The sequence below is a fragment of the Melanotaenia boesemani genome, chromosome 19 (genome assembly GCF_017639745.1).
Source record: "Melanotaenia boesemani isolate fMelBoe1 chromosome 19, fMelBoe1.pri, whole genome shotgun sequence".
NCBI classification, from domain to species: domain Eukaryota; kingdom Metazoa; phylum Chordata; class Actinopteri; order Atheriniformes; family Melanotaeniidae; genus Melanotaenia; species Melanotaenia boesemani.
In genome coordinates, this window is record NC_055700.1 from 17,782,156 (window position 1) to 17,794,814 (window position 12,659).

At 37.6% G+C, this 12,659-nt stretch overlaps 1 protein-coding gene across 4 annotated transcripts in view; it reads left to right on the top strand.

Annotated features, from left to right (window-relative positions):
* The first annotated feature begins 519 nt into the window (after nucleotides 1–519).
* Nucleotides 520–12,659, top strand: part of LOC121630551 (NMDA receptor synaptonuclear signaling and neuronal migration factor) — a 45,375-nt gene continuing 33,235 nt past the window's right edge. For all 4 annotated transcript variants that reach the window (XM_041970898.1, XM_041970900.1, XM_041970899.1 and 1 more), the window contains exon 1: nucleotides 520–777. In XM_041970898.1, coding sequence (XP_041826832.1) covers nucleotides 707–777 — 71 coding nt within the window. In that variant the 5' untranslated portion in view covers nucleotides 520–706. The remainder of the gene's footprint in view (nucleotides 778–12,659) is intronic.

A 12,659-nucleotide genomic window follows, 5' to 3' on the forward strand; every position in this document is an offset into this window, starting at 1 on the left:
GTGTTTGGTGGGGTATATTGCACTGCAGTGATACATTTTTAATTCTGTTCTTTGTTCTGTATTATTTATAATATTTCCTTTTAATGGTTATAAAATATTCATCCATCCTGGGCTAACTATAATGATTTTTGACCAAACTTGCTGCACCACCTCTGTCCTTGGCTGTTCAAGAGTCCATTGCAAGGTGGATAAGTGTGTGAGAAGGGGGCGGGAGGATGAGGGGTGTTTTAACCAAAGTGACCGATTATATAACGCCACACAAAATATGAATACACAGAGATATAAATCCCCCCCACCCCCCGAAAAAAAAAAGGATTACATGAATGGAAATGAGGGATGACACTAGGACTCCCCCTCCTTTCTCTGTGAGCAAGATGTTGATATCACCTCCCGGTGCATTTTTAGATCAATGAAAGAGAGAGAGAGCTCTGTGTATTTTCAGCCACAGCTGTTGAGCTACCCCACGTACGTGCTCATATCCGGAGACACGCAGAAAGAGAGGAGGAAAGAGAGGGGAGGCAGACCATCGTCCGTCTCGTTGCTCTGCAGACGTGTGCGTGACCTATCTACGGATTTCCCTTTAACTTTTTTCCCTTTCTTTTTCTTTTTTAATTTTCTGTTTTTGTAGGCTACTATTTTCCTTTTCACATTCCTTACAAGTCTTTGGAATGAACAGCTTTCCCGCCTGCGCCGTTTCCATGTCAGCATGGGAACTGCTGTGTCCAAAAGGAAGAATTTAAGAAACGATGCGATATCTTCTGTGGCAGCAAAAGTTAGGTGAGTGGCACATGGAGCTCTCCGCCTGCATACCCGTTTTGTTACACCCACATTAAGTCTTGAGAGGTATTTCGGCCGTCGGGTGCAAGTCAGACCAAGTAAACAGGTGTGACAGATGTGTGTTTTGATGAATTACCACTGCGCTATCCCAGGTGCAGCCTGGTCGCCTGGTAATTAGAGATGGGATTTATGGCTCTTTGAAGGGAGCCGGATCTTGAGGATCCGTTCCTTCCAAAGAGCCATTCAAAAGACTGGCTCGTTCATTTTTTTTTTTTTTTTTTTTTTTTCTTTTAAAGATTGCAGGGTAACTCATATTTATAAAGGGAATAATCAGTGGTAGTGATTATATGGTAAAATTTAAATTAAAACTGGCACACCCCACTAATATAGACTCTGTTGGTGGGAATTATCTTGAAATATTGGTTATTATATTTAAGTTGGCTTGTGTTTCCATGGTTACCGTAGCCCCATATCCCCATACTTAACAAGACTTTGTGGCACAAATAAAACTGAGCTGGCTACAATTAGCTTCCACGCAAAATTGACTGACTTGAAAGATAGGCTTTTCTGGCAAATATTGCACTTTGCCTTACCTTGGCTTTCAACAGAAAAGTGCATCCAAATGCTGCTCCGTTTGCGCATCTTATTGGAGAGTTTTTTTTGTTTTGTTTTGTTTTTTTGTTTTCTTTTTTCCCCCCGAGTTCGGCAATGCTCATTAATTAATCCCCTTTTGTACCGTAGTGTTTACTTCGTTGTTCCCGCATTACCTTTAGCTCCACCCTAGAGCTGCTCTGCGATGCATTCAGGTGAATTGAGCATGTCGGAAATCAGACATCCATGTCACATTGCGTGGGCAATTTGTATATAAAAATGAACGGATCTCAAACGAACGGCTCACTACTGTGACTCGATTCTCATCGGTCATTTACCAGAGCCGTTCAAAAGAATCGATTCGTTCATGAACGTCACATCTCTACTGGTAATGTGCAGAGAGGCTGCTTGCGCTGCCGACTGTCCCATCTATAGCCCCAGGCTGAACAAATAAATCTTCAAATGGCTTCTTGTTGTCTCCAAACTCCACTTGCAATTACAAAATATTTACAGGTTTAGGTCGCATGTATTTTCACGAGGATGTGTTTTAACATCTCTAAATTAGGAGGAGAGGGGTGTTTGCCTCTGGCACGTCCGTGCTTTCACTGATGTTCTGAATGAAGCATCATTGTATAACCAAAGTCATGCAGAGGCAAAGAGGGGACTGCCGCGACTCACAGTAACCCTGCCACATTTGCTCAGTTTGGCCTCATCTTAACACTCCATCAGCCGCTGCAACATAGCCTACACATTTGATTGTTATTGCAAGTTAAACAAAAATGGCTTTCTGTCTGGCCGCATCGACCCGGGCGAGCGGTGCAGCGACGAAGAAGCTGCCTTCACTCCTCCGGTGGCCAAATGAACCAGCTGTCAATTAATCAGTCACCGCAATCGATACTGTCACGCAGTGATCACCTATCACGGTTAGTTACCTGGGTCAGTCAAAGAGGGTAAAGCACTGGGGAAGTGGTTTTAATTTTTAATTTTATTTGGAAAAGCTTTGGGGTCCAGACTGTTTGGCAGGAGTCCAGCCTGTTAAAACTGTTAACGACTCCCTCTTACGAGATACATCTCTTTTAATAATCGGGATTGCACCCAGCAACATGCAGAAAAAGTAATAAATCCATCCCGCGCTGTCTTCAAGGCTGTGAGCTGAACACGTGTGGCTGTGTGTTCATGTATGAATACACATGATGCGCAGTGAGCCACGACCTCAAAGTGAGATCTGAATTCAAATTCAGTATTTGCCCCTCAGATTTGACTCACACCAGGATTTATAGTGTGTGACTGAAATTCGGTCAATGAATGACCTTCATTTGTGCGGACTCCAACGTCCACAGATGTGGGCTGATGTGATATTACGTCATTCCCTCCATGTGTCTGTCATAAAGCCTATGGTATATATGGAGTGTGTGATGTGTCTGTGCACCACCTTAAATAGAAGATAATAAGAATTTGACAATGACAAGTAGCTACAGTTTCTTTGAGAACGTGTGTCAGAAGAAGAGGGTACATATAAAGGTTGAATGTGTGTTTTAATACTACAGCAGAAAAACAGAAATACTATCATCCATCTGACTCAAACTGGCTACAGATGCTTTACACACACTGCTTTCTGAAATGCTCGCTTTATTCAATTTGTATTTTGCATCAGTACATTTTAGGTGATTTTTACTTCATTTTATTTATTCATTTTATCTTATTTTTTAGTTCATGGGAACATGGGTATTACTAGCTGCAGTAAATGGTTAATGCAGCTGAATCTCATCCAGTATTTATCAACCTTTCACATGCACACAACCTCATGAACATGGGATGGAGAATTCAAAAACAGCTTGAGCCATGACAATATAAAGCTAAGTTGACAATATGAAGTTGAGGGTGAATGTACTTGGCAGCTTAATTGCTAGTATTTAGTCATTCTTACCACTGATTCAACAAAAAATTTTTCTCATCATATTTTAATGAGGCTGGAAAAGGTCTGTCTATTTTCAGTTGGTTGCTATATAAGGAAAAACAGACTTATTGTTAAAAAGTCCAAGTTTTGAATTGAAGGATCCCAGGTTTGCAGTGCACATCAGTGCAATTGCTGTACAAATCCAGCATATGGCACCTTCATGTTCCATCATTCTGGGAATTCTATGACTAATGAGCTACCTGCACATAAACACCCAGATCCATTTCAAAGTGGTTACATTGACTTACCTCACCCTGACCCCTTACTGTAGCTTTAAATGAAGTTGCCATGGCTAAATTTAATAATTTGTTATAGACTATTGTTGTTTGACCCTAAATGGGAAGATTTTCCCAACAGAGCAATAAGTTATATAACACATTAACATGGTTTGAGAATCTCAGTAGCAAATGACAGCTGGTACATAACACTATAAAAGTCTGAGTCATCGTCCTTTGCCAACTCATCTGCAAACACAAGTGGACTGTAAATACGCTCTCCGCATATTCACACACACAACAAACACTTTATTTTTATTTATTTATAAACCACCTTAGGCATTACATATAAACTTATGTACTCAGTATTTTACATGACATGTTTGACACTACACATTATTAGAATATTTTGATTCAATCTTAATCCTAGCAGTATAATGGCTTTTTATTTTTCTTTTTCTTTACACAGTTGAAGTCCTTTTATGCAGTGTGACATTTGGACTGGCTGTGTGTGTACATTTTTATATGTAAGTTAGTTCAAAGCTGGAAAACATCCAGATCATCCGTCACTGAAAAAAAAAAACATGTTCTTTGTCTAATAAGCATCCAATTAGGAGAAATCTTGAATCAAAGTTGCTGTTTTTTTTCCAGATAGTCAGATCTACAAGCAGATTCAAGGGCTTTCTATCTTACTTTAAGAATCAGCTGCTTTAGGTTTTCTAGGGTTTGTTGCAAGTTAAAGAAAATAAAAAATACACACACACACACACACCCACACACACACACACACACACACACACACATATATATATAGGTATATATACAGATTTCTTGCCTATAAATTCTCTAACTTTGCAATCGTAGCTTGATTTTTTAGCTTAAGTTCTTGCGCCTGTAACCTCCGCTACCAGGAATTAAGGGGTTAACATCCGGTTTTACGGGTGTAACGTCAGGTGTGATATCCACAGAAAGTCCAGCATCTCAGCTAACAGCTCAATTAAACCATTTCTCTGACCACCAAACACAGTAAAGAAAACAAACAATTAAAAAACCAGGTACACAAACTAAAAAGAAATATGTAAACACAAATTATGGCTCCCTGTGTCCCTCCGACATCATGAACATGGACAAACGACACCCTTTACCGAAAGCACACATTTCACAGATTCCAAAACTGTAAGTTTCATCTTGCTATGACCAAGATTTACCGAACCAGAGACAAAAGAAGGCCCAATTTATGCTTCACGTTTGTAAAACATAGTCATAAAATGTCTTACCTTTGCTGTCAAAATTTAAACGCACCAGGATAGAACTGCATTTAGTTAAAAAAAAAAAAAAAAAAAAAAACTTTGTTTCTCATTGTCTTTTGGGAGCAGTTTCCTGTTTATAAATCTCAGTTTTCTGAAGATTTGCATGGGTTTTGAAGGACAGAGAGAAATGTCGGTTCTTTTCCTTCTTTCTTAAGTGCCAGTCTTCATATTAATAAACCCGCTCCCTCCTGATTACATCAGACGCACCGCTGCAGCAGGACAAGACATAGAAGAAGAGGCATTACTCCAACAGAGGATTATGAAAGATTTATGATATAAACTAACCTGTTGGTGGATATCATAGCTTATACTATGTTTCTTTATACAATTACAATGAGCCTCTTTAATTGGTATGCCTTAACCTTTCTCTATTTTTATTTTATGATAAATTATACATCCCCTCACTTTAAAAGTATAAAAAAATGAACTTTGACTAACTTTGCATATATGCAAAGTTTTCAGATTCCTCTTCAGACAGGTAACATGTATCAGCACTTCCCTAAAGTTTTAGATTAGAAATGATTTACATAACATCTCTGGCTGACAAGCTAGAAATGGCAAGTCAGACATTCAAAAGTCAGTAATTTCCCAGTGTTCGCAGAATAAACACTTTTATAGGCTAGTTCAGAAAGGTGGTGTCAGCTACTACCAGATAAAATCCAAGACATATGTATGCCAGTCTGTAGGCTGCTGAATGAGCACAATGGGTGTGAAAAGGGTTATATGTTGATCAAATTACTTAAGTACTAGTAGCAGGAAGAGTGCAACCAAGAGTCAAGAATGAGCAGATGTTCTTTCAACCCTCTTCCAGGGATAGCTCTTTCTCTTTCTCTAGTAGAGAACCAAATTAAAGTAAATATTAGCCATAACAGATTATTTGCATGTTAAAATGTAATGAAGGTAACTTTAAACATCCAATTTGTCCTGTATAAACTCTGCATGCTGTACTCTGGTACAGGGACCCTTAAGCTAACAGGACAGCAAGTCTAATGGTCACCATTTATTAACACAAAATAAAGATATATTTAAAAAAAGAAAAGCCCAAGACATATCAATATACATACATATAAATAGAAGACATATAAATCACAATAGGTTAATGGCACTTAAGTTAACATGATAGACTGCGAGGAATTATTTGTGTAGCAGATATTCTACAATATTCACATAAAAATTAACATCACAGTAGGTGTTAAAGAAAAGCTCAGTGAATGAACACAATCACTGAGTTTCATCCATTTGGAAACAGATTAAAAGATAAAAAATGGACATAGTCATTTGGGTGTGCATTGTTTTCTCTGTTTTTTGTTAGTTTTTTTTAACTGTGAGTTTAGCTTTTGGCATTTTTTGTGCAAGAAATTGATCTGACTGACACTCAACTGGGAATAAGAGATCAAAACCAAAGTTACTTTCATTTTTATTCCGGCTTTAAACTTTAAACTGCTGTGAAGTTGAGTATTTTAACATGCTAGTTGTTGAGGGTTGACTTATTTAAGGCACCAGCCTCAAGTGTCCTCTAGAAGAGATGGCTTTTTTGTTTGATGGTTTTTCTAAAAAGGCTGTAGGTTAAAGTTTGGTCTGTACTAGTTTATTGGCAATCCATCTGACAGTTTATGAGATTAGCGGAGAGACTGGCACTGCTGTACCCACAGTTATGCTAACAAAGATGTGCTAGAGTTGAAAATACTGATAAGGTTTATCATGGCAGGCAGGGACAAATGATGCCTTAGAGAATACAGAGCTGGTCTAGACCAGTACAGGTTTAACAATACATAGAAAAAACACAGGAAAAACTCAATAGATACTAGCTGGTTGTGTTTCTGATGCATGTATCATATTATGCACATTTTTGTATTGCTGTTTATGACGACGTCTCCCTTAGAAGCTCAAACAAGTGGCTGGCAATCAAGAATGAAAAAACAAGGGAGAGGTTACATCTTATTTACTCAGTCAAAATCAGCAACACTGAGTGAGAAAGCAAATGCTTTGATGTGTCGATCAGCCTCAGAGGGGAGCTGTGCAGTGGTTGGACTGAAGGGCACCGAACAACAGGGTTCACAAAGGTGTGAGTGTGAAGAATGGCATGAGATAAAAGGGTTGGTTCAACAGAAGGATGCAAATGTGTTAGCTTATTCAGTACAGCCAGGTGTGACTTAGTTATTGGCCTGGAGTCACTGTGTAAATGGAGCCTTAAAATGTTATGTAATATCTTTTTGTGCTTCTTTCTGATATTTTTAAGAATTGTGCTTCTTGAGCTGTGCTCTTTCTTTACATCATGTTTTACAGTGTGTATGATGTGCACATCGTCTTTTAAAAAGATAATCTCTCGATAATCTTTTGTCTTTAACTCTGTCCCTTTCTCTCCTCCTTTGTTCAAACACAGTTAATATTTGCTTTAAATCTGCTGAATGAGTCGGATTTAGTTGATTACAGTCTGAACAATTATGAGGACTCCGGCAGTGCTGTGATGTTGTTTTTCTGTCTGCTCCAATCTTTATCTATTTTTACAATTTATCTTTGACAAAACAGCTTGGCTTTCTAATTTGTTGTTAAAATGTAGACTTTTTTTTCCTCTGAAGTTCAACCAACTTATATTTCTTGATCATGAAAACCATGTGAGGAGAAAAAAAGCACAAGAACAAATATGCATTGTAAGGCATGCATGAGTGAAAATTGTTCAGTTTGCAGTTATTTCTTGAGGATTCTTTTTATGTGTGCTTCAGTATAACAGTTTCATCAACAATAACAGTATTATCTACCTTAAATAGCAACACTACATTTGCATACTTTAAGCTCACCTGCACAAAGGCTAATTCAGCATTCGTCTTGCATGCTGTCTCTTTTTTGAGCTCTCTCCAGCCAGTAGAAGTCAGTCTGATGTTGACTCTCTATCTTTTCCTTGCTTCCTCCAATAATGTCTTCCTGCGTGTCTTTGCCCAATCAGGTACAGTGCACATCCAAAACAGCCAGAGTGATGATATCCAGTTCCTGTTGAGTGATGTGCTGCCATAAAGCAAAACATACCATCACATGATGCCTTGAGTTCGAACAGCAGTTCCTCAGCTTTGGGATGCTGCAGGGCAACAACTTCTCCACGAATATGCATATTTAATATCAGCATCTATCAAAATATGTCAGAATCACAGTTTCAAGGTTAGAAATTTATGTAGTAAGACTTTAACACCAGTTTTCAGTTTTTGTCCAAATGCAACAAACTTAAATTTCCCCCCAAATCATGAAAGGACAATGCAAACATTTCACATCCACTAGTACTATTGTTGGTGATGCCAATTTACTGGCAATGGACCACAGGGGAACAACAAAATACTTGCAAGACTGAACCTCAGAACAATGGATCAATAAACATTTTGATCCTTCTTTTTCTGACATCTTTGACTGTCAGCTTAAATTGTTTACATCAAAATTTAGTTTAAAGGCTTTGATTTGTAATGCACAAACATTTTCTTGTCACTAAAAGACAAACATCTTTTTTTTTAATTCTCACTTTACATACAGAAATGAAATTAGTTAAAAATGTACAGTTTCCACTGCATGTTTTGGCTCAGTGGGAAATCAAATTACCAGGTTTACTGTTATAAAACCAGTAGCATTTGTTTGAATTGGTTGCATTCAGCCACAAGTGTGTTGACATTTCAAACAGCTCACTGATCAGATGCCTGGCTCCTACATGTCCCACTGATACTCTGCACCTTCAGATGAGCAATTAAAGCCCCTCGACCCTCAGTCATGCAGCAAAGCTCTTAACAGGTTCTCATCACCCCAACTGTGCTCATTTGTACATGTATGCTCTTCTGCATGTGTGTGTGTCTGTGTGTTTGTAGGAAACCCAATTCAATTAGTACATCTGAGATGAGAATTCGATTAAGGATCATTAAGAGTGAGGTATCACTTTTCTTGGCAGCCTGTTGTTTAGGTGGAGAAATACCCCAGAGGAGGCATCAGCTCTGATGATATTCACACCAGTGGGAATACCGACATGGGAGTGGTGACCTGATTTTAGCCAAGAGGTGCTTCAATTTACCCCCTATGAACCTAAATACAACCTCTGTGTTTAATGTTGGCAGAATCCACAAGGAAATAGCCATAGATATTAGATATGTACTAGGTTATTATTTCACTGAAACTTTTTATGCCTGCATCATAAGAAGTGGGTTATTTGTTTAATCCTGGGACTTCAGGAACTGTCTTGCTGTTTTGCACTATTAAATGTTGCAAATTGTTTTAGTTTTAGTTTTACATTTTAGTTAATTGTTTTACATACATAAATGATTCATCATTATGAATAGGTGACTAAAACAGTGTAGAATAGGACAGCAGAGCTTAAAATACACTATAAATATGAGAAAATATTTTACATAATCTATGTATTTTACATAGCTGCTTTCTGTTCCAAACAAAGCAATCATCTCATTGAAAATGACCTTTTCACACCCCTCATCCAACTGTATTAATGTGTGCACGCAATTCACACATTCCTTCATATTTTATTCATCCCCAGTCACTTATAGAAATCCATATGGATCACTTACTTGTGCATATCTAATTAGAAATGGATCCATGTGATTATTTTATACATGACAGAAGAAACTCAAGAAATGTCACGAACAGGGCTATCAGAGAGAAAAGTTGCAAAAGAGATGGACAACGTGGCACTGGAGAACAAACAGATAATGTTCAACTATCTGTATCTATTAGTAGGCAATAGCCAGATGAGGATAAAGAAAATATGCTTGTTTACAGTTTTGCCGTGTTCCCATCCGTCAAGTTCCTAGTCATTCTCTGCTCTGTCTAGATCTGTAAAACAAGCTGTAGCACTGAGGTCTTTTCAAGGGTCCTTTGAAGTAGTTAGTGGTGTTTGTGGAAAAGGAAGTGGAGTGTGTGTAATTGTGTCTGACTCATTCAGCTTATGAAATGCTGAGCACACTACACCCTCTGCTCAACTGTACACCCAGACACAGGCTTAAATATGCTGAAATTCACTATTCCTCGGTTGTTAAGAAGGAGCAGAAAGAATGGTCAAACAATAGGTTGGTCTCTAGGGTTTCATGCTTTACACAGTAGTTTCCAAAAGAGAATTACAGCTGCTCGAGTAGCTGAGTTATGTTGATGTTACAGACCTGCCAGTCTTCCAAAGTATCAACTGCCAGAGTGAGAAAAAGAGGCCTTTTGTTTTCAATGCACTGAAAAGGTGTGCCATTATCGCTTTAAGTGACATTATATATTTGAAAACCACCCCCATTTAAGAATACCTTTGTATTAGTGGGTCGTAGGGTTGAATAATTTGTTTCCTGCTGTGTTGCTTGTTGGCATGGAAATAAGTAAGTATAACAAAATTGCTTTAACTAGCGAGGTGTCACGGGTGTTTTCCATACTTTTGTAATAAATCAAATCTGCATAATATGCTAATGTGTAAATGTAAAACCACATTTTAATTAAAAATGCATAGCTGCTATGCACAAGGCCGACAGGGCCCTTGTATCAACAAATAGCTGAAATAATTTTGTGTTCATGTTCATGATAGTCAGTGAGATGCCTCGTACGTGATTGTTTAATGAAAGTGTGAAATCAATGATGTTGGTGAGATTGGGGTGTTGTGGTGTTAAAAGGGCTTCTTGGGGATCAGCATAATAGAAAAAATGTTTCTCTGTCATGCTCCACTTATTGTCTTTGTTGTATTTTTGTGAAAAAAAAGGCAGCAATTGTTCCCCAATTTCACTAGGAAACTATTATCAGATATAATGACAAAAGTCCCCTAATTTTACTAAAGTGATGCTCTTAATCCAAAACAACATGCGATTTCAAGTTTGATTTGATTGAATGTCATTTTAAATGGACCCTTTTATCCCTCTGCCTATTTTATATGCTTTTGCTCAAAATATTATGTCCCCATAAATAAATTTACTTAATAAGTTGAACACGTTTTTAAGATGTCTAAATATCAGTATATGTGTTACTGGTGAATAAATAAATGAAGATGGCACATAGCACAAATTAAAAAAAAGTTTCAGGCTTTCATAGAAAAAGTACTTTCAGGATGGTTATGAATATCCCTTCTGAACGATCCACCTGTATCTCTAAATCTCTACTGAATCATAGCGTAATAAGTGAACATCATTTCTGCAAAGGTCAACTCTGATCGAGTGAAGAAGAACAAAATAAGAGAAGTTTCCAAAATAGCCATTTTGGCACAGTTTGGTACCTTCTGTTCTCAGTATCCCTCAGATTTTAAAAGGTTAAATACAACGTTCTGTTTGCCTTGTTCTTTAAACATAACATTACATCATAAAACTGAATTATTGATTTGCAACTTCCAATTGAGAAGAGCTGCAGACGAGGAGACGCTTGTACAATATGCCTCATTGTGGAGGGCATGTTATTGTAGCATGTAATTTGATGGCTTACATAAAAGGACAAACAACAAACCACAGATTTGAAGTGACCCTTTTCTCCCTGATACAAAAAATGTACTTGTTTTAAGCAACCAGACTAGAAAGTCTAAGTTTTTGTTTGTTAATTACAAATTCAAGCTTCTTAAATTCCATTACAAGTTGATGTGCTGAGGAAAATCATGTGAAAAATGAAAGACCATAAATGGTCTTGAACTAAATTGACTTTTTGATGAGAGTATTGTCATTAATGTTTATTTTGCCAATGAAATATTAATTGTGTGAAAATATAAGATTTGCAATAATGTGTAATAAAATAAGGACAATACTGGGATTACTAATGGGCAATAAAGGTTTTACAGTAACATATTAGCATTTTCAGTTTCAAATAGTTTGCATCCTTAGCCTGTGATTACACTCTGAAAAGAAATAAGGAATGTTTTACATGTGACTAAATGTAGTTTACATTTGTAAACAAAAAGCCCAATATAATGCATCCTTCATGTAGCTGTAATCCTTCATGTTGAATGAGATACAATGAGCAAAGTGACAAATATGATCTTCACAGATGCTAAATGATTCTCAAAGTTTATGATTAAAGGTTTCTGTCTCACAACTTGAAACTGCACCATCTTTATCACTTACTTGACCTTTTACTCCTCCTAAGTCTGAAGTCCAATCTGTCAGGTCCTTTTGTAGGCTGTAAACAGCATCTTTCATAATATCAAAGCCTATATAAATTGAGTTACTCAAAAAATCTTTACTTTATACATTTAGTTGCTTTTAAAAGACATTCCTCCATTTGAGAGTCCATTGTCATTTTCATCTTTCACCTCTTCGATTTGCTGACTGTGTTCTCTGTCTGCCTCCATTTTTCCAGGCTTACTCCAGCCATCATTGTGAATATGCCCCCAATTTATCTCCGTACACTTGTCTTCCTCTCTGCTATAATCACTTCTCTTCTCCTCAGAAACTCCCCTCCCTTACTCATTTCTTTCCTTAAACCCTATCACATGTCTGAGAGCATGCAGAACGAATTTTACATCTGCCTCTGCAGCCTATCATTCTCCACATTCCACCTTTGTGGATCACTAAGCTGCCACTTTGCACACCTGTGTCCCTGATGTGTGTTGCTCAAAAAGCTATATGATAATCTGAAGCTGATGCACAACAGTAACTGGAGACAGCACACTACAGCAAGGTTTCCATTAATGGATGGATGGAAAGGTGTTTTGCTGTTTCCTCTCATGCATAATGAATGATGTGAGTCTCTTGCACCATTGTTTGCTGATTCTAATCAGAGTCCAGCATGTTGAATAAAGAAACAAGCAAAATGAAAATGCCTTAGACCTTCGTAGGGATACCTGCTAGTTAAAGTGTAGTGGCAATGTTCATTACAGCT